The sequence below is a fragment of the Salminus brasiliensis genome, chromosome 2, assembly GCF_030463535.1.
Source record: "Salminus brasiliensis chromosome 2, fSalBra1.hap2, whole genome shotgun sequence".
Taxonomy (NCBI): Eukaryota; Metazoa; Chordata; class Actinopteri; order Characiformes; family Bryconidae; genus Salminus; species Salminus brasiliensis.
This window is the reverse complement of record NC_132879.1, coordinates 12,002,009-12,022,735: the sequence shown is the minus strand read 5'-3', so window position 1 is coordinate 12,022,735 and position 20,727 is coordinate 12,002,009. Positions and strand designations below refer to the sequence as shown.

The following is a 20,727-nucleotide window of genomic DNA, read 5'->3' as shown; positions in this document are numbered from 1 at the left end:
AGCGTTTAAAAGACTATGGTACAAAAGGCGACATGAGAACCAATGAAAAGTGTCTTTAAGACTTCTAAGACTTTCTCAAGAGAAGAATTGAGTGTTTTTAGAGAATTGCATAAGAACAACAGGCCTTTTTCAGCAACCTCTCTTCTTAAAACCCACTAGCAGTTTTTTAACTAGATGCTGACACCAGTGGTTTTTATTATCTGGGATTAGTTCAGTTTATGAGAACAATTGGCTATTAGTATAAAAGCAAGCCTGTGATTTTGGTCAACAAAGAAAATTATTTAGAAGATATTGCCATATGAAGACCATTCTTATGAACGTCTTAGTGTTTATATGAAGATCTTTCTTTAATATTTCCTTAGGAACACTTTTCTTCACTTAGGCCTGAACCCTTACAGTCTAAGGCAAGTGTGAGACGATTGCAAGTATAAGAAAATGATATAATTGAAATAATTAAAACATGTGTTTTAGGAATAGCAATTGTTCTTAGGATATTTCTTGAGTAAAAGTAGTAAGTATGAAGTTAAAAATCACATCTCAGAAGAATTTCCTTCTTAAGACACTTTTGTGCAGACGACCCCCAGGCCTCTAGGGGGCAGTAAAGAAACCGAGTCGCGGATGGTGCTTCTTCAGCGTTTCCGTGCTCAGATCATACACAAGGACACCCAGCAGAGGATCAAACAGGGCTCTGGAGTTGAGGATCAGTCATGGCTCGGTTGCTCAGGAGTAGTGTGAGGGGGTACTTCATGACCCAGGTCCGGCTGAGCTCTGACCAGGTACTGCGTTCATATGACGGCTGCTTCAGTGTCGTTGCTCTCTCTGCCCTGCAGAAACACCCTGCTGTTTCGCACTTCTGACGCAATCAACCCTGCTGCTGATCTCAGATCTGTTCAAACAGGGCCTGGCCACAGGACGACGACGAGTTTACTCACATGTGCTCTGTTTGCTCCTTTCACTCAGGTTCTGCTCTCAGACAGGCTTCTCTCTCTCTGTGTGTGTAGGTACTAGATAGGTGTTGGATTGTTCTCCATCTGATCCATCTTGTCAGTGGAGAAGGGTTGATTTTAGCTGTGTTTCATATCTGAGCCCGTGTTTAATAGCTGCTAAAATATTTCTAATATCAAACAAGGTCATACTGCCTCTCTCACTCTCTCAGCCTAGCTCGGTTTAGGTTAGTCTGGTTTACTTGTGTGACCCAATAAGCTTGTGGGACACATTTGGTAAATGCATGCAGCATAAACCATTTTGTGTGTGTATGTATGTGTGTGTATGTATGTATGTGTGTGTGTGTGTGTGTGTGTGTGTGTGTGTGTGTGTGTGTAATACACACACACACACACACTTATTATATTTTCATAATCTGTAGATTAATTCCCCTTAATTTGATACTGCCAATGAAACCATCCCATCATAGCTCCCCCTAGCACTAGCAATGTTCCAGACACTATGAGGTTAAGGACTGTCTCCTCTGGGACATGTGACGTACCAGCCACCACCTCTTTTTGAACTGCTGCCAATGTGGCAAAGCCAGCTAACAGGTGCATGTGCCACCCCACATCGCCCAAAACAGCCAGCTGTGCTTTTGCTAACTCCAGCTGCTGATGGTAAAGCAGCGTCGCTAGGTATTTGATTTTGCAACTCCTGGGCCAGTAGTGGAAGCGCATTAGTCAGCTGAGCCACGTTTATATTGTTTTATCTAATTTGTTTTTTAATTAAGCTTGTTTATTGGCATGACTTATTACAGTTGTTTTCCAAAGCATGGGATGAAAAAATGGGAATATTGATGGAAAATATACATAAATAAAATGTTGCACATTTCTATTAGTGTTTTTATTATTATTATTATTATTGCTAACTTCCTTTCTCTCCATCTGTTTCTTGTTCTCTCTCTCTCTCTCTCTCTCTGTTGCTCCCCCTCTTGTTCACTCTCTCTCTCTTGCTGTCTTTCTCTTGCGCTCCCATTTTCTCTCTCGCTCTCTCTCTCTTTCTAGCTTGGAGAGTTGGGGAAAGGTGCCGGTAAAGGTGGAGGAGCAGGAGGGTCCATAAGGGAAGCTGGAGGAGCTTTTGGGAAGAAGCAGGCAGCTGAGGAGGAGCGGTACTTCAAGTGAGTGATCTTCCTCTGGTCTTAACATGATGCTTTTGTCTTAAAGTGACACCTGAGCTCTGAAGACGATCAGCAGCCTGAAAGCTATTCAGTTACTTCGGCATCTTGGGTGTCCCCCCCCCCCCCCCCCCCCCCCCCCCCCCACGGTTTCCTTTCACTGCTTTTAATGCAATGCTTGAAATAAATTCTGTTCCTCTCTGAGTTCCTGTCCATTTTAGTCCCGCCTCTAACCTTGTGCTTCATATTCAAGCACAGCACTGACACTCTCCTATTCCAGGATAGGCTTTAAATTGAATTTTAGTTAAAATTTTAAATTAAAATTCTTTTAAAATAGGTGAACAGCTTTTGTAACTTAAATTCAAATAACTCTTACTTTTTTTTTATAAAGTAGTTTTATTATTATTACTACTATCAGCCTTCTCTCTCCTCTTGCATTTTTCCCCTATTCACAGCTTGGTTCCAGATTTCTCCTGGATGCCCTCAGCTAGCATGTGGATGTGTTCCATGTGTTGATTTACCATCATTAAGCACTGATTTACCAAACCAGGTGTTGGATGAGAACTGTAAATGATACTTAACTAGAAGGGGAGATATCATGATCAAGAAGGTGGTTCACCCAGGATGAGGTTCAGCCATTGCACTCCGGTTGTGCAGACCCCTGCGAATTCCCAAATGCGGGAATCTCGACCACCTTTACCTTTTTAGAGCTTTGGATATGTACAGCCCCTAGTTTTTGTACTACTTCTAATAACAGTGTTCTACTAAGTAAATAAACCCTAACTGCCCATAAAGGGCAGTACTTATTTTTACAGGTGCATAAAACATTAACACCTGCACTATGAAAAAAAAATAAAAAGTCATTGTCTGTCTTGTAGTTTGTGAAATAAGAGGTTGTGATTGTGGTTCTACAGGCAGAAGGAGAAGGAGCAGATGGCCGCTCTGAGGCAGCACCACAAGGATGAGATTGAGCACCACAAAAAAGAGATTGAGCGTCTTCAGCGCGAGATCGACCGTCACAAGGGCAAAATCAGAAAACTCAACCATGACGACTGAGCTGCGTCCATCACAGGGCTCACGTGTCTCACTCCGGTTCTGCCAAAATTCACTCAATGCCTGTTCCCACAAGCAGCTTCCCACTCTGTAATCTCTTGTGGTAAATGGAGTCTGTAGAATCATTAATAAAGATCATAGGAGTTTTCCAAAAGTGGGTAAGGACTGCCTGTCTCTTGACTTTACACAGTGCCTCTGTTAGGGGTGGGCAATATGACGATGTGTTATGTTATTGAGTACATCATGGGTATCGTCAGTATTAATACGGCAAATGCATTTATCATGTAGATCCGTTACAGAGAGCCTGTGAACAACAACCAGTGTAGCTAACTGAATGTGCCCAATAAGAATAGTGGAAATTGTAGACTGGAGATTTGTCTCCAGCTAGTCATTTGAGTTCCCATTCTTATTATTTTTGATTTATTATTATTATTAAAATGGTCAACCAAATTAATATCAATGTGTATAAAACTGCATTGGATTATGCTAATTATTTTTGTAGTGGGACCAGTACTGCCCATTACACAAAAAATAACACAATGCAGTCATTTTCCTGTTTTAAAGGCACACTCTGGCAAAGGTAAAACTGTGGCTAACCACTGCTGGATCTTTTGTAAACATGCTCGCTTGCATGCCTTGACTGGGAAAATCCCCTTCTTGTGAGGTGCTTGGTGTACTTTTGAGGGTGAGATATTTGGGTTTTTATCCCTGTCAGCTGTACTCCACAGGTATTCTTCAGTTACATTGGAGCTCTTGTTGGATGACCCAGGTAAGAACTACACCAGTGCTGGCTTCTACTGTCTTGTATTAGTTGTATTAGCCCATAACTCTGACGCTAGGCCAGTAGTCAAGATTTGCTGGACATCTCAGTAATGCATGCTGGGTATTGTAGTAGGAGTACTTTGATGAAAAGAAACATTCAAACACAAGGATGTGATGGTGTGCTATAGTAGACTTCTCAGCATGACCTGACATGATGTAACTGGAGTGGTCTGGTTCTACGGTTTTGTTGTACTACACTGTAAACCGTCATTACTCTGATTACATCAAGAAAGCTTCCATCAGTGCTGAGACTTACTGAATTAAACACAGTCACTCAATAATTAACACTGATTACAGGCAAGTGAGGAATTCATTAGCTTACACCTGCATTACTGTCAGTGTGGTATCAGCTTACACATCAGTAAAAATTTAAGGGAAGACTAATAACACACTTTTATTCCATGTTTGGTACTACAGAACCAAAAACAGTGTTTCTGGACATCGGTGGTAGTAAAAAAAAAAAAAAGTCACCTTTTTTGCCACTGTTTTACTGTTTCCCTCGGTTCTACACATGAATGCCAAATGCTGTTACAGGGCAGGCTAGTTTAATGACTTTTAGTTTTTACTTTTTATTTGATGACAGGCTGCAAAGCACACTTACAGAGGGTTCAGTAGGCTCATTTCAGACTGGACTGGTATGTGGAAATTCCACCTTTATTCCGACATGGAAGCTTGATTTACACTTCAGCAGCATTTGAAGGCATGTCTCTTTTATTTAGCATTTCATTAAATGTGAGTAAAATATCTTTCTTTTAGTGTTTATATTCTTGTTGTAGTCTGAGTTTCATAAAACACCTCAAACAACATTAATTTGATCCTTTCATTAGTAACTATAGCACACAATGTCCCATTTAAAGAATAGAGAACAGCCAGGTTAAAGATCATTCTAGAACATTTTACATTAGTAGAGAACACTCTAGAACATTAGAATGGATTTAGGACATTTTAGAGCATTTTGAGTAATGAATAGAAAGCACTCTAGATAATTGCAATGGAAGAACATTCTAGAACATTTAAATGAATAGAGGACATTGTATTCAATCCAATTCAGTTTTATTTATATAGGCAGTCTAGAACATTGAATGGAATGAGAACATTCTAGAACTTTTAAATGGATAGGGAAGATTCTAGAACTTTTAAATGGATAGAGAAGATTCTAGAACGTTTAAATGGATAGAGAACATTCTAGAATATTTGAATGGGTCGAGGACATTTTAGAACATTGACATTGGGGGAGAACATTTTAGAACTTTTAAATGGACAGGGAACCTTTGAGTGGGTGGAATTTATTCCAGAGCATTCCAGAACATATGAAAGGGCATTCTGGAACATTCAAAGGGGCGGAGAACACTCTAGAACATTTAGACGATTAGAGGACATTCTAGAACACTAGCGTTGATTAAACGCATTCCAGAACAGCGTGAACAGACAGAACACGTTCTAGAAATATGAAAAATAAAACTGTTCTAGAACGTTCTAGAACTATGAAAAATAAAACTGTTCTAGAACGTTCTAGAACTATGAAAAATAAAACTGTTCTAGAACGTTCTAGAACTATGAAAAATAAAACTGTTTTAGAACGTTCTAGAACTATGAAAAATAAAACTGTTCTAGAACGTTCTAGAACTATGAAATATAAAACTGTTCTAGAACAGTAAGAGCTGGGCAGGGACTTCCCGTTAGAAGAGCTCTGTGTGCTCTGGCATTAAGAGCCAGCCCGTACTCCGCTGCGGCGCGTGCTCTACCCAGGCCGGGGTGTTTTATTAATAATTGATATAAAGCTGATCAGAACGGGTAGAAAGAAAGATTTGACCCCGACGTGATTTGAACACGCAACCTTCTGATCTGGAGTCAGACGCGCTACCGTTGCGCCACGAGGTCTGAGAGCGCGGGACAGTCTGCCGGCCTAAGAGCTTACTTTTCTAGCGGTCATCATTATCGACCCGACCCTGGTGACGGGGGTCTGAAACTGGGGGTTACTTACTCTTACTCTTGACGGGAAGTCTAAGACATTTTCTAGTAAGCTCGTTAACCGAAGCTTCGTAAATGTGTTTCTACCAGAGACGTTTCAACGTTTAATCAACAAGCACTCAATCATCTTCTATGTGACGACCAGCAAAACACAAAGCCCACGAAAACCCCAAATTCAGCCGTTATCTGTCTGCCACTACACCCAGCATGGTGTCAGTCAGAACCCGTCCACTCGTCTGAATGGGTCATACGGGGCTTTGTTGTTGACTGATGGTCTAACGGTATCTGGGCGTCATCTCACACCTTCTATTAACATAACATTAGACCTCAGTAGAGGTAGAGGTGTGAACATGGCCCACCATAATCACTCACACCAGACCAGAGGTGTTCCCTGAGGGAGGGAGGGAGGGAGGAGGAGGAGGAGGAGGGGGGGGAGGGGGGTCTAAAATGATTATTTGTCATTTTGATGTAAGTTGTTGGTAAGAAAATTGGAAGAAATGATTGTAGGCATGGAGCTAGATTTCCCTACGCCTTCTCCCCCTTCTCTTTGTTCTCACACACAGTTTGGAGTTATTCAGTCAGTGAATGTGGAGGTTTCTGCAAAGTCTTGCACATACAGTATGTACCAAAGCCCTTGATTTACTGGTGCTCACTGTGGAGCTCATAAAGAGAGAGAGGCAGTGAACAGAAAGACAGGCAGAGAAATGTTACATTTTAGTTGATGTCTAAACCAAACTTTGTACAGTTATTGAATTTTAGTTGGAAGGAACGTTTCTCTCTAGAGCACATTCAGGAGGCTGCAGGAGCGAGACACGGTGCTGTACAACTGAACATAAACAACAGATTTAAAACACATACAATAGAATATTACCTGGACATATCATTTAAAGCTAAAATACTAAACATGATGTTTGAGAATATAGATGTTATTAAGTTAATATATTTGTATAATATATTAATATAAATATAAATATATAAATATAAGTTAAAATTACTCAACACCATAATCTTAAAACCAACAATGTATAAACAGCATTCTGACACTGTGAGAATGTAACAATGATGAAGTTTAGCTGATGTTGGGTTTTGTTCGATATACCACACAAATAAATGTTGGTATTTAACGTCAACAAAATATCCTATTAGATTAAATATGGCATTAATGTTTTGTATGGACACATAGTATATACTAATATACTATACTATACACACACACACACACACACACACTATATATACATATTCCTATATATATATATATATATATATATATATATCAGTTTAATATATACATATATATATATAATCAATTTAAGAGTCATTTGCAATAATCTGTAATAAAAATTGCTATTGCTTTATTTTAATTCTTATTTATATTGTGTATATAGTGTAAATTATTTATCTACATTTATTTATTTTATCTGAATGTCTTCCCCACTGTGGGACTAATAAAGGATTATCTTATCTATCTTATCTTATATATATATATATATATATATATATATATATATATATATATATATATATATATATATATATATATATATTCCTTCATAGTTTGATCCCTGTCGCTGCTCTATACACTGTGTAAATAATTCTGAATTAATAAACCAATAGAAATGCTCCAAATGCTCTTATTTTACATTAATATCCATTAATAGCATTTTGGCTTCTCCTGTAAACTCAGCATTTTGAAGATACATGTTTTTCGTTGTACAGCGACAACATAATGAAGTGTGTATATAATCATGTAAAAATAATAAACATCACAACAACATCAGAAACTTACACATAAGTTAATACATAAATGACACGTATTTACAGTAATTTCAATAAAATTGCAGTAGAGGGGTATAGTGGCAGTGTGCATGGCGGCAGTATCATAGTAAACAGAGTGAATTTCCTTCAGAAATAGAAGGGTAAATCACACTGGACGCGCTTTATTAAAAGTATCAGTGCTGGTATCGGGCTCGTCTCGTTTATTGTACTCGGTATCGTCAGTAAAACCCGCGGTACCGCCCAGCCCCCGCCTGTTCCCCCCCCGCCTGCCCCCCCCCCAACACAACAGAACCCTCTTTCTACTCCTCTGACGTTCCCTCCTCTGACGCAATCAGCTCTGCCGGCGCGCGAGGAAGTGGCGTCGTTCGAGCGCCGCGTTCTATCTCTCTCTCTCTCTGTGTGTGTGTGTATGTGTGTGTGTGTGTGCGCGCGAGCGAGCGAGAGAGAGCGTGTGAGCGCGCGCACGTCTGTCTGTCTCGTGGACAGAACCCTCACCAACACTCGAGGTCCATTCTTCTGGCCGTCGCGTTCGGCGCCGAGAGCAGGAACACAGCCGCGGGTTGGAGGAGTCGCCCTCGCAGGAGAACCCACACCAGAACCGAACCTTCTGGTGAGGCTCAGTTGAAGCGATCCTGCCGTTTTTTCTTTTGGCGGGTGGCTCGGTTTGAATTCCGCAGGCCTCGGCTAAAGCCTAACGGCTAACCGCACTTCGCCACTTTTCTGCTAGCTTAGCTTAGCCTGCGTTAGCCTAGCCGCGGGTAGACCGGCCGCGGCTTTTTAAATAGACTCAAAGCTCATGCGCTTGCGGTGAATTCGCGTTCCTAACGCGCTTGTCTGTGTCCCTGTGCGGTCGCAGTGCGGCTAACTGTCTTTGTTTGGGTCGTTTTGAGCAGATTATGTTTAGCTAGCTGGCTAGTGTATCCTCAGCACGCGAGGGGGGCGGAACGCTGTTGTGTGTTTAGCTAGCTATAGCTAGCACGGCTGGCTAACGGTGCCGCTGTCTCAAGCCCACCGTCTCTGATTTTGGGCAGCTAGCTCTCCTACAAGTGCTGAAATCCATTGCTGGCAACACTGTCTTTGCATTTCAGCCCCGTTTGGGTGGTAATGGGGACGAAGGGCCTTAATAATAGCCGACTTCCATTCACAGCTACTAGCTCCTTCAGACCGCGGTGTGCATTTCAACAATGAACAAAAGCAGGTCGTAACTTGGTTGATTACACAGCCAGTTTGCAGATAATTTTGCTCAGACTGCTCAAAACCTGCAAAACGACCTAAAGTCTATGATTTTCTTTAAGACACCAACGTTTATTTATCAATTTTACTGTACACACCCCCCCTGCTCCTCATATTCTAGTGTTTACCCTGCTCCCAACACACCTCCTCTGCCAGTCAGGTGTTAAACAAGTCCCTCCCGGTCTGCAGAGCAGGCAAGCACTTAAATGTGCAGACTTGGGATATTGCATGCTTTCTGTTAATGATGCACTGTGTGGGAAGGCAGCACTAAAGGTCATAACTTGGTGGTGGTGGTGGTGGTGGTGGTTGTTGTTGTTGGGAGTATGGTAAACCCTAAATGTCTAGGGCAGATGATCCGTCAGAATCTGTGGGTTCCTTCAGAGCAGGCTTGGGCACTACAGAGTTGAAGTGTGAGGGTAAAACAACATTTTTGAAGGTTTACTTTAGCTGATGCCGTTTTGTCTTTCTCAGAAGAATGGCTGCTGAAGTGAATGGCAGCTCTGCTCCAGCAAAGGAGGAAGAAGAACCCATGGATGTCTCTGCTGCACACTCTGAGAACTACCAGACGCTCATTGATGCTGGGCTGCCCCAGAAAGTAGCAGAGAGTCTGGACAACATCTTTCAGACTGGTAAGAAGAGAGTCTCCAGTACTGTGTCGACTGCAAAATAGAGGGATTGTGTTAATTGTTGGATGTTTTTTTTCCTACTTGTTTTTGAAATACTTGTGGTCTGTTTTGATGCCTTCCAGAGGTTATGTGCATGTCAGGGAGCATTTTAAGAGTGCAGTTTTTTTTAATGTTTTGAGATACAACTTTCAACCCTTTAAGGACAAAGCTTCAGTAATTATTTTGTACCTTATCTTTGCTCAACAAATTAATAGGCAGGTTAACCTACTGAGTGTAAATTTGCTTGTAGTTGTAATCTTTTTAAATCTACTAGGTGCAAGTTTATTGAGTATGTGCTTGTCTTCTGCAGGTTTGGTGGCCTATGCTGACCTAGATGAAAGGGCAATCGATGCCCTCCGGGAGTTTAATGAAGAAGGTGCGCTGTCTGTGCTGCAGCAGTTTAAAGAGAGTGACTTGTCCCATGTGCAGGTGAGATGTCCTACAGTTGTGACTATTGGCCCTTATTTTTGATGAAATTGCTTTTGCAAGTATTCTGTTATGGTCAACTCGTTCACTCGGAGAAGAAACACATCAGGTTAATATAATTGACTATAAATATAAAATAAAAATTTTATATAAAAATATTTAAATAAATATTTAATATATATAATGTCTTTTATTCATTGTAAAGCAGATAATCCCTATTTTGAGATCGTTTACAGTACAGTTCTTTTTACAGCCTAAAATATATTATTTTTGCCTGTTTTGCAGAATAAAAGTGCGTTCCTGTGTGGTGTCATGAAGACGTACAGACAGAGAGAAAAGCAAGGCAGCAAAATACAGGAATCCACGAAAGGTCCAGACGAGTCAAAGATAAAGGTGAAACACTTTGGAAATCATTGTTGACTTCATTTGAACTAATCAGAGCACTCTAGCCCAGCTTTGGTCCATAACCTGCCATGTGTCTTGTTTTGCGCTCATCATTGTGTTCATGCTCTCTCAGGCACTGCTGGAGAGGACAGGGTATACCCTTGATGTCACCACAGGCCAGAGGAAATATGGTGGGCCACCCCCAGAGGAGGTGTTCTCTGGTACTCAGCCAGGCATTGGCACAGAGGTAACCCAGTTTTAATTCAATGGTAATTTTACTACTGGCCCCTTAACTTTGCTAGAGGGGGGGGGGGAGTAAGGACATGTATATGTAAAGCTCCCACTCTTGGTCAGTGAAATGTGTAACATGGCATTGCAGATTTGTCATTGCTTTTATTCTATCAAATGTTGCAAAAGGGCACTTAGAGATTCATACCTTTAGTCAAGTCTGTTGACTAAACATTGCTCTTTCCACACTGAATGTACTTTGTAGGTGTTTGTAGGAAAGATTCCTCGGGACTTATACGAAGACGAGTTGGTTCCACTTTTTGAGAAGGCTGGGCCAATATGGGACCTGAGGTTAATGATGGACCCGTTGTCTGGGCAGAACCGCGGCTACGCGTTCATCACCTTCTGCAGCAAAGAAGCTGCACAGGAAGCTGTGAAACTGGTGAGTGCGCAGTGCACTGCTTTACTCACAGAGTTAATGCTCTATTGCACCTACAGTAGGTACCTACTGTACCTACCCATATCTCATTGGCAGGTTAAAGGCACACTACAATCTGCTCATATCTTTTTATACGGTTTTGGTATTATTTAACGTAATGTAGATAAGTATCCAAACCTATTATTTGCCTGACTTTGCTTGGGTTTTTTGCTGTAGACTGTTGGTAAATCATTTTTCTGTTCTTCTTTCAGTGTGATAATTATGAGATCAGACCAGGCAAGTATTTGGGTGTCTGTATCTCTGTGGCCAACAACCGCCTGTTTGTCGGCTCAATTCCAAAGAACAAGACCAGGGAGAGCATCCTGGAAGACTTTGGCAAAGTGACAGGTCAGAACCCAGATAGTGTAAAACACATACAGTTATAAGTTTAAAGTTTTATTGCCTGATTTAAAGCGTTTAAAGTCCTTATGATAAGGTATTGGTTTAAACTTGTGTATTTGCGCATACATTTCCAGAGGGTCTGCAGGAAGTGATTCTGTATACCCAGGCTGATGATAAGAAGAAGAATCGGGGTTTCTGCTTCCTGGAGTATGAGGACCATAAGTCTGCAGCTCAGGCTCGTCGACGGCTAATGAGCGGCAAGGTTAAGGTGTGGGGGAATCCTGTTACTGTGGAATGGGCTGACCCAGTTGCTGAGCCTGATCCCGAAGTCATGGCCAAGGTGTGTGTTTTAGGTTACACATTTCACACTCTGTCCCAATTGAGTTTGCTATAGAGTTTTTCTCCCTTTTCCTTTATTTGTTTAGTTATTTATTTTTGGTTATTTCAAGAGTTTATGCTTTCATAAACACAAAATCTGAACTTTAGTATTTATATTTGGATGCACATATTTTCGCTTTGAGGGGCAGGCTGTTAATAAGTAGGAACTACAATAACTTCAGAGGCTGGTTGTGTAAATAGAAGCATGACTTGGTATCTGGATTTCGTTGACGCTTTTGTAAAACTTCTCTTGCAGGTGAAGGTGTTGTTTGTTCGTAAACTAGCCACTCCTGTTACAGAGGAATTGTTGGAGAAGACTTTCTCCCAGTTCGGAAAACTTGAGCGTGTTAAGAAGCTAAAAGACTATGCCTTTGTGCACTTTGAGGAGCGAGATGCTGCAGTTAAGGTAAAGTGAAAATGTTAATAAATCGGGCATTTGAAACTCTTATCTGTGTAGATGCTGTATTGGCTTACATGTCTTTTTATATTTAAATGTGCTAGTAGATTTGATAGTACCATTAACTGTCTACAGTTATTATAAATTATATTAATTACAGGACAATTTAAATAGATTACTGAAGGTAACTATTTGAAGGGCTTTATTTAAATTGTGTGCATTTGTTAGGCTATGGAGGAGATGAATGGAAAAGAGTTGGGGGGAGAGGAAATTGAGATTGTTCTGGCCAAGCCACCAGACAAGAAGAGGAAAGAGCGACAAGCTGCCAGGCAGACCAGCAGAAATGCAGGGTGAGAGTTTGTTCATTCACATATACACACATGCTTCATAACAGACGACCAGAAGACACACTGGACGTTACCACAGGCGCTTGCTAAGTGCAGGCTGTTCTGCATTCTCTATTGGTAATCTTAATATTGTCTCTGTTATATTAAACCTCTCCTCTCTGTTCTTGTATCTATGCAGGTATGACGATTATTACTATTACCCTCCTCCCCGCATGCCGCCCCCAGGGCGTGGTCGGGGCCGGGGAGGCAGGGGTGGCTATGCTTACCCTCCTGATTATTATGGTTATGAAGAATACTACGATGACTACTATGGCTATGATTACCATGACTACCGTGGCGGCTATGATGACCCTTACTACGGTTATGATGACATGTATTCTATGAGGGGGCGTGGCAGTCGTGGTAGCCGTGGTGCTCCACCACCTCCTAGAGCACGCGGGGTTCCTCCAGCCCGTGGAAGAGGTGGCTACGCACCAAGGGGAGGAGCTCCCATGGGAGCGGGGCGAGGAGGGCGTGGCGGGGGCCGTGGTGGACCCTTCCAGCCTCCGAGGGGGCGTGGCACTAGGGGAGCCCGGGGAAACCGTGGCGGGAATGTTGGCGGTAAGAGGAAGGCTGACGTGTTCAACCAGCCAGATTCGAAGCGCCGTCAGACGACCAACCAGCAGAACTGGGGGTCACAGCCTATAGCTCAGCAGCCGTTGCAGCAAGGTGGCGACTACGCTGGTAACTACGGTTACAGCAACGACACTCTGGAGTTCTCCCAGGATTCCTATGGCCAGCAGTGGAAGTAGAAGACACAAACACCACCACAAAAAGGTATTTGGCTACAATAAGAAAATGACAAAAAAAAAAGATCACAATAGAGCACCTACCCTCCCCCTTCCTTTGAAAAAAAGACATTGATTGGCCAGCAGTGTTTAACTGACTTCTATTCTCCATCTCCCTCTATAGAATATGTCAGTGACACATAAAGGACACGCCCCAGAATTGGCATCACAAATCCTGATTGGCTGAAAGTACGTTTTGGCTGAAGACAAGAATGTATCCGATCCTCCTCCTGCCCCTGATTGGTTTGCTTACACACAGGCCTGACCGGGACATTTTGTCTTAAATCATACTCCACTTTTATCCCTTCCATTTGTTCTTTGTTTTAAAGCCAGCAACGAACATTTTAAAGAAACAAGGACTTTTGACTTCTAAAAAAGTAATAAAAAAAAACAAGCAAAAAAGTTTGAGAGAACATTAAATTCATGAAATGGTCTTGCAGAAAGCTCATGTCCAAACATTCAACCCACCCACCCATACTGGACACCTTCTTATGTCCCCCTCCCCGTCGCTTGCTCTCTTTCTCTCTATTTCTCTCTGTGATTTCTGCTAGTGGCATAGGGATTTGCTTGTAAATAATGGCTGTCAGCTTTAGCTTCATTTTCATTTTTGTTTCTTTTTTCAGAAGTGGAGAAAAGAATCCACTGGAAGGAAAAAAGTTTTGTAGCTGGAAGTACCATTAAAAGTGTATGTTGAGCATTTCTAGAAGTAGTTCAATTGTGTTTTTTAAAAACTGATATAACAACTTCAAACTTTTTTTTCCCTTTTTGAAATTTGCTCGTTAGGACTTGGTTTGGCTCACCTTAAGAGCCATGACAGTTTGTTCTCTGATGTTTGTATTTATAACTTTTATTTTTTGTTTGTTCCGTTTCAATAAAAACTCATCCGAGCAACATCAATTGGTCAAGTAACTTGAAATCCAGTGTTTGTGATCTAAAACTGATCTGACTTTGTATCTTTGCTTATGTATCACTTTCCCTTCATACTTCAATTAAATTGGATCATTTTGCATTATGAGAAGAAGTTAAACATTGGAGAAAATACTGCATGCAGTATGAGAAGTGCTACGTATAGCATGACATGCATTTTTAGCTCTGTCAAATCCAAAATTTTTAATGGCTGTTTTTACTGATATCAAATTGGAGGCAGTGTTTTTTTAGTTTTGTTTTGTTTTGTTTTTTTTTGTATGAAAAGAAGTTATGAGAAGTTATTTTTCCCAGCAAAACGTTTGTGTAAAATGGAAGTCCCAAACACACTAAAATAATGAAGTTCAAACACTTAAGTCAATATTTATTTTTAACTTAACAGCTGCCAGTGTGGTGATCTAACATTTTGGACCTACAAGTCATTTCTCCAGACTGAAATGCAGATGGTCTGTTTGTACATCATGCTTCTCACCACATGTAGCTCTCGTGAGTCCTAGAATGCATTCTAATTTGACCAGCATTTTAATTTCTCTATGTATATTATCATTGAAGTTTGGACTCAGACAATATTCACACACTTCTGTCAGAGGACTTGATTTGACCTGCATACAGCAACTGGGGTTTTTTTGTCCATCAGAGGGGAAATGAAGTATCTACAAGTGCTGGTCATATAACAACATTTTAGGCATGTCAAGTTGTAATGTGTCACTATATCTAGCTCTCAGTTGTAGGTAACACAAAATGTGATGAGTGATTCCGCTACTGTGAATATACAGTTGCAAGAAAAATGATCCCTTTGAAATTGCCTGGAATCTTGCATTGATTACCAATATATGTGCTCTGATCACAATTATAGACACAATCAAACTAACTAATAAAACAAACAGTTGCTGTTGAGACTTATTGAGCTCACTCAGTAAACCTTCACAGTGCAGGCTAGAATAAGTAAGCAACTCTTAAGTTGAATAACCTGTAGATCCTGTAGTCATATCCACCAGAGTTTTCTGTAGCTGCGAATAAGTCTTGTCCAATGTTGAAATCATACCACAGTGGTTTGATAGGGCTAAGGTCAGGTCTCTGACTATGGCCATTCCAAAGACAACATCTGTATTTTACGACCATTCTTTAGCTGTTGTACTTGAGTGATTTGAGTCACGGTCTTCTTGCATTATCTAATGCAAGGCATCCAGGCCCTGCAAACCATGATGCTCCCTCCACCATGCTTCACAGTTGGGGTGAGGATTTGGCTTTGGCATTGAGGCTTTGGCCTCAAAACATAGTGTTGTGCGTTTGTGCCAAGTAGTTATATTGCCTCATAATATATTGCCCATAGAATATTTTCATAGAAGCTTTGCAGAACATTGATGGTCTTAAAGCCAAAAAAAAGTTCAGATGCTGCAACAGCAGCAGCTTTCTTCATGGTGTCCTTCCCGGAACACCAGTCGTGTTCAGTGTTTTTCTAATAATGGACACATGAACAAAATTTAGTTAGCTTTTTCCCTTGGGGTCAGCCACGTCTTTCAGATTGACTGTGTACTTAGGTGTTTGGCAGCGCAAAACACATGTGAAACCCATGCCTCCAAATGTCATCTTAATCGAAACCCCAATTACTCAACAATAGGATAACTTCCTTTTTTTAGCCTGCAGTATGGGTGTGTGTACTCTTGTGTGCTCAATACAAGACATGAACAGCACAATGGTTTGTATGAAAACCAGTAATCAATACAGAAATCCTGGCATTTCCAAAGGGGCATGTTTACTTTTTTTCTTGTAAAGTAGTGCTTCCCACCTGCTGGACAAAAGCCAGTGAGCAACCCTTTAAAAAATGAATAATTTTTGCCTGCTTCAAATTGAACTCTCTGGACCTCTTCAATTTCTCCTAAGCACATTCTGTCTTATTGATCAGACCCCCCCTTCCCCCTCTGCGGTATGTGGTAAGTGAACTGTGCTGCTGATGCTGCTGTCATTTCCAGAGTGTCTGTACGTGTGTTTGGTAAGTGTTTGTCCCTTTGTATCTGACTTACCCAGGTATCGGAGCGAGAGAGAGACGTTTCTAGCTTGAGGAACACACCAGAACTGTGTTCTTCTCCAGGGGGTGAGCTGGTCTTTCACACTCTCCTCTCAATCTCTCTCTCCCTTCTCTCATCTTTCTTGTCCTTTACTGTGGTATTTTAGTCATAACCTGAGCTAAAGAGATGAAAAGAGGAAAAGGCTTTGCCCTGCTGAGAGCTGTTGCCCAGCTGTTGAGCTTCTGTGAGTCAAAAAAAGGAAAAGAAATCATTGCACTTTCAATCCATTTAAAAAAAAAAAAAAAAAAAAGGTTAAGGCAGCAAATATTGGACCTGGCAAGCAAGTTATTTTGGAGCCTAATATATGCTATTGATTTGGTCAGCAAGTCAATTATTTTGTTTTTATCAAGCTATACATAATCAAGGGAACACAGTGCCCACACCCTAATTAAAATATGAATTGTGAATGTGACCAGAAACTCAAAGATGGGAGTACCTACCCTGAACATACATTCTTTGGTTACTGTCTATCCCCTTCCCATTCATTGTTAAAAAAAAAAAAATCTGTGGGACCCTTATAGTATTTTGGGTTATGGACCATTTTTACCATAGCAGTTATACAGATGTGGTATGCAAAACACTGGTGTGAATGGATCAGGTGTGGTGGTGGTATTGTGGGGATTTTAAACATTCTGTACTTACTGATCAATTTATTGGACCCCCCCCCCCCTCCCCTGTATCTCTATCCTACTGGTGTACAGATGGAGACTGCAGCTCAGTTTAATGCACAGCTTGTGTTGGCCATCCTCAAGCCCAGCGTTTCTCTATCCTGGTCTTGGAGACCCCCTGCCCTGTACATTTTTAGTGCTTTGTTTGCTTCCAACGCATTAGTCAACTAATCAGCTCATTAACAAAGCCCTTTTGGAATTGCAGGGAGTTTGTGTGTTAAAGCATGGAGTTTACTAAAATGTGCAAGGTTGGGTACCTTCATCTGATTCAAATGATATGAGTGGCTGCAGGTTTTCAAGCAAGAATTAGAGCCACGCTGGCTCTTTCTGGATAACATTGGTGACCTCTACTCCAGACCTTCATCAACGTTTCTGACCACAGAGCTGTTCTGGTCTAGATGTTTAGATTGGGAGACTATTCTCAACACACTTGATACGCTCTGCTGTGCTGGTAATAGACCACCACCCAATATATAAATAATAATCTTAACAGGGGTGTGCCTATTATTATAGTGCCTTTCCATTTCCATTATGGATGGGGTAAAGGGGGCTGTTTGGTTGTGCCGCACCACAATTGGCCATTGGCAGTAATTGTTTACCTACAAGGTGCACCGGTATGTTTCTGATAAAAATGGCCATTGAGTGTACATACAAGGTAGGTATTCCCAGTAGTGCCTCTCTATTGCTGCACCTGATTCTGCACACACTTGATTTTAATTTATGGAATACACATCTATACAGTGGTCTACATGATGTGGTTTCACATTCCAATTTTTCCAGTCCTATTTTTGAATCAGTGAATTACAGCAGCCTGGAAAGGCTCATGGAACTCAGCTGCACAGGTGCATACCTTTTTGTAACACTTCTTTTGCCTCCAGAGGGCAGCAGACACACCGTGTGAAGTGGATGCTCCTAACCTCTCCATCATAACCATGATGCTGAAGGTACAGTTGGAATCTGTAAAAGTATGCTCATATTGGTTGGCTGTAATGTGTGTGTGTGTGTGTATATTACTTTGAAGTAATAAGTGTTTATATGGACCATATAAAGTAGCTGAATGCATTAATTAGAAAGGGTGTCCACAAACATTTGGGCATATAGTTTCCAAATGGCACGACTTTCTTATTCACCAAATAAGATAGATATGGAACGTACTGGTACTGTGCAAAAGGTTTTAGGCACCTTGTGTAAAAAAACCTTGTGCACCTTAATTTGTAAAATTAAATGTATAAAATAATGTATGAATGTATATGGCCAGTAAAACACTAATGTTAAACCTGGAACCAAACTTTGTTCTTCGGACCAGCGCAGATGATCTCAACTACTTATTGAGATACATAATGAGAATGTTTCTATTTACTGTAATTGTTTACCTGCATCTGTTCTGATGTGTACAAGCAAAGCGTTTTAATAACGTGCCTTGTGCCTAAACCCACTGCACAATATGTAAAGTGTAACACACCTTTAGCATATTTGCTTGATATAATTTATAATATAATAATTTATACTAATTGATAATTCAACTTTATAGTGAGTATTATTTTTTTTGTCTCCATCACCTTTTCGTGTGCTGGCTTAAGTTCCTCTGTATTTGGCTTTGTAAAGGTAGTGTTTGTTTATTAGTTTTTTTGTCAAAGCAATCAAAGCAAAATTTCCTCATTAACTGATTAAACTGGTTGCTGCTTCTAAATGTACCCATTGAGGTATCAGGTGTGTGTGTGTGTGTGTGTATATATATACACACACACACACAGTTACCTTTTTAATATTTATATATTTATATATATATGTGTGTGTGTGTGGTCCCAGAATGCAGTGCAACTTCAAATTTGATTAAATCTTCAAATATTTGTAAATATTCTATTTTAATTCTAATATTTAATTCTACTAGTTTTTGGTACACTGAAGTGTAGCCGTGCACTACAGGTCAGGTGGAATAAAGTAAAGTACATAATTCTGTCTCCCATATGTGCCAAATTTTAGAAATAGGGATGTCTGTGAAGCGAGACTTTTAACAAGTACTTCCTTACTTGTTCTTTTCCTCTGCAGGGTTGGAGCAGCATTACAGAGCGAGGAGATGCTGAGAATGTGCTTGTGTTCAATACCCTGTTGCATATCTTAGCAGCTCTTGGGCCACGCTGACATATGCCAGCTCCCTTCAGAACTCCATTTGTTGTTGAGACATGGGTGGGCTGAGCTTACCGTGCTCTGGCTTAGAGCCCGTGTTCAGGTTTATTGGTAATACAGATGTAATTTATTACAAAATGCTGTAATTGTTTTTGTTTTGTTTTTTCTTCTCATTTGTACAGTAAGTCATTTATGTTAATTGTAGCACCATTTTATGATTCATTATTCATTTTCTTTTAATAAATACTCCAATATGACTGAGGCCAGATGTTCCATGAGTCGTAACCTGACTGCGTTCTTGGTCCTAGGAAGAGCTGCCTCATCAACATTGTTTAAAGTAAAGCATGCCTTCATGAGTTTTAGGGGTTTTTAGGGAGTTTTTTTACACATGTTGACCGTGACTCCTCCTGTGAGTCGTAGTAAAGCTTTAGGTTTTTAAGAAAAGGAAGCTTAAGAAAAATGTTATACACTTCAGAGGCAAAAGTTTTGGGACACCTGCTAATTGTTGCTCTGAAGTCAGGAATATAAAAAAAACTTATCCTGCTTTTGTTGGAGTAACTGTCTCCACTGTCCAGGGAAGGTGATTCGATTAGATTCTGGGGCATTGCTTTGAGAATTTGATTGCATTTAGTGACTAGCATTAATGAGGACATGGTGTTGGATGATCCCTACTCAACCTTATCCTGGAAATATTGGATGGAGCTCCATACATCACTCCAGGAAACAGTTTTATTGCCCCACAGCTCAATTCTGGGGGATTTGGTTCCCCTCTAGCCAATGCCTAGCATTTGGGATAGGCCATGTTGCTTTGTGTATCTACTCCAGAGTTCTGTTCTGTTAGCATTACATCTCTGCAGGGACTAGACTGTGTGTGTGTATATGTGTGTGTGTGCGCGTGCGTGCGCGCAGCCAACCACTGGTAGACCTGGAGACTCTGTAGCGTTAAAACTTCAGGCCGCTTGTAGACATGGGGAACTTTTTGAGAAGGGGTTCGGAAGCCATGCCCAGAGCCATGCCCAGAGCAATTGCCGAACCCTGGGAATGGACAGTGGGTCAAGAACTTGTTCAGTGTTTCATCCTGGTTCCCAGTCCACTGGTAAACCTGCAGACTTGGGAAAGAAAAAACAGAAAGAAAGAATGGTTTTGGAATCTCTCAAGCTTTAAGTGGCTAAATGTATTAATTAGGATGGGTGTCCACAAAAGCTATAGTGTAGTTTGAGTGGGTTTTCTTGTAACAAATAACCACTTATGTTTTTTTTATTGTCAATACGGGTTTTAAGAGTGTCCATAGCCCACAATTCCACAACACTGTTAGATATCCCTGTAATATTTTAAACAAGATACTCAAGATCAGCCCGTCTGGCACCAACAATCAAGCCACACTTAAAAAAACATGGACATCACGTTTTCCCTGTTTCTGATGGTTGATGTGAACATGGCCCATTTTGTTCCTTTGTGTCTTCGTTTTGTATTGAGAGTAATATTTAATAAAAGTCTGGATACATGTT

General features: G+C 40.8%; 2 protein-coding genes and 2 non-coding genes across 6 annotated transcripts; 3 read left to right on the top strand and 1 right to left on the bottom strand.

Moving 5' to 3' along the window:
* Positions 1-621: 621 nt before the first annotated feature.
* LOC140549813 (ATPase inhibitor, mitochondrial-like) lies at positions 622-3,311 on the top strand. Its single transcript, XM_072673554.1, has 3 exons — positions 622-776; positions 1,992-2,104; positions 3,016-3,311. The coding sequence occupies exons 1-3, from the start codon at positions 708-710 to the stop codon at positions 3,155-3,157; spliced, it is 324 nt and encodes a 107-aa protein (XP_072529655.1). The 5' UTR covers positions 622-707; the 3' UTR covers positions 3,158-3,311.
* On the top strand, positions 2,675-2,834 carry LOC140550417 (U1 spliceosomal RNA). The gene has a single exon (XR_011979120.1). It is a non-coding gene; the product is annotated as a U1 spliceosomal RNA (small nuclear RNA).
* A 2,474-nt stretch (positions 3,312-5,785) lies between the features above and the next one.
* On the bottom strand, positions 5,786-5,857 carry trnaw-cca (transfer RNA tryptophan (anticodon CCA)). Its single transcript has one exon. It is a non-coding gene; the product is annotated as a tRNA-Trp (tRNA).
* Positions 5,858-8,067: 2,210 nt separating this feature from the next.
* On the top strand, positions 8,068-20,703 carry LOC140544242 (heterogeneous nuclear ribonucleoprotein R-like). 3 transcript variants are annotated; one of them, XR_011978231.1, is made up of 14 exons: positions 8,068-8,336; positions 9,431-9,588; positions 9,935-10,053; positions 10,336-10,443; positions 10,568-10,681; positions 10,928-11,104; positions 11,353-11,488; positions 11,617-11,822; positions 12,117-12,266; positions 12,486-12,607; positions 12,783-13,420; positions 16,384-16,450; positions 17,971-18,036; positions 19,142-20,703. XR_011978231.1 is itself a non-coding variant. In XM_072667698.1 (12 exons), the coding sequence occupies exons 2-11, from the start codon at positions 9,435-9,437 to the stop codon at positions 13,393-13,395; spliced, it is 1,899 nt and encodes a 632-aa protein (XP_072523799.1). In that variant the 5' UTR covers positions 8,068-8,336; position 9,434; the 3' UTR covers positions 13,396-13,420; positions 13,556-14,347. The 3 variants fall into 3 exon arrangements, 2 of the variants coding, with proteins under 2 accessions (XP_072523799.1, XP_072523791.1); XM_072667698.1 differs by lacking the exons at positions 16,384-16,450; positions 17,971-18,036; positions 19,142-20,703 and adding an exon at positions 13,556-14,347 and having other exon boundaries at positions 9,434-9,588; XM_072667690.1 differs by lacking the exons at positions 16,384-16,450; positions 17,971-18,036; positions 19,142-20,703 and adding an exon at positions 13,556-14,347 and having other exon boundaries at positions 8,069-8,336.
* Positions 20,704-20,727: the final 24 nt, after the last annotated feature.

Excerpts from the sequence above, each read along its gene's own strand:
- LOC140549813 (XM_072673554.1), top strand. The coding sequence starts at position 708 with ATGGCTCGGTTGCTCAGGAGTAGTGTGAGGGGGTACTTCATGACCCAG. Across the intron at positions 777-1,991 it reads TCCGGCTGAGCTCTGACCAG|CTTGGAGAGTTGGGGAAAGG; the intron begins GTACTGCGTTCA and ends CTCTCTTTCTAG. Across the intron at positions 2,105-3,015 it reads GAGGAGGAGCGGTACTTCAA|GCAGAAGGAGAAGGAGCAGA; the intron begins GTGAGTGATCTT and ends GTGGTTCTACAG.
- LOC140544242 (XM_072667698.1), top strand. The coding sequence starts at position 9,435 with ATGGCTGCTGAAGTGAATGGCAGCTCTGCTCCAGCAAAGGAGGAAGAA. Across the intron at positions 10,444-10,567 it reads CAGACGAGTCAAAGATAAAG|GCACTGCTGGAGAGGACAGG; the intron begins GTGAAACACTTT and ends ATGCTCTCTCAG. Across the intron at positions 11,489-11,616 it reads AGACTTTGGCAAAGTGACAG|AGGGTCTGCAGGAAGTGATT; the intron begins GTCAGAACCCAG and ends ATACATTTCCAG.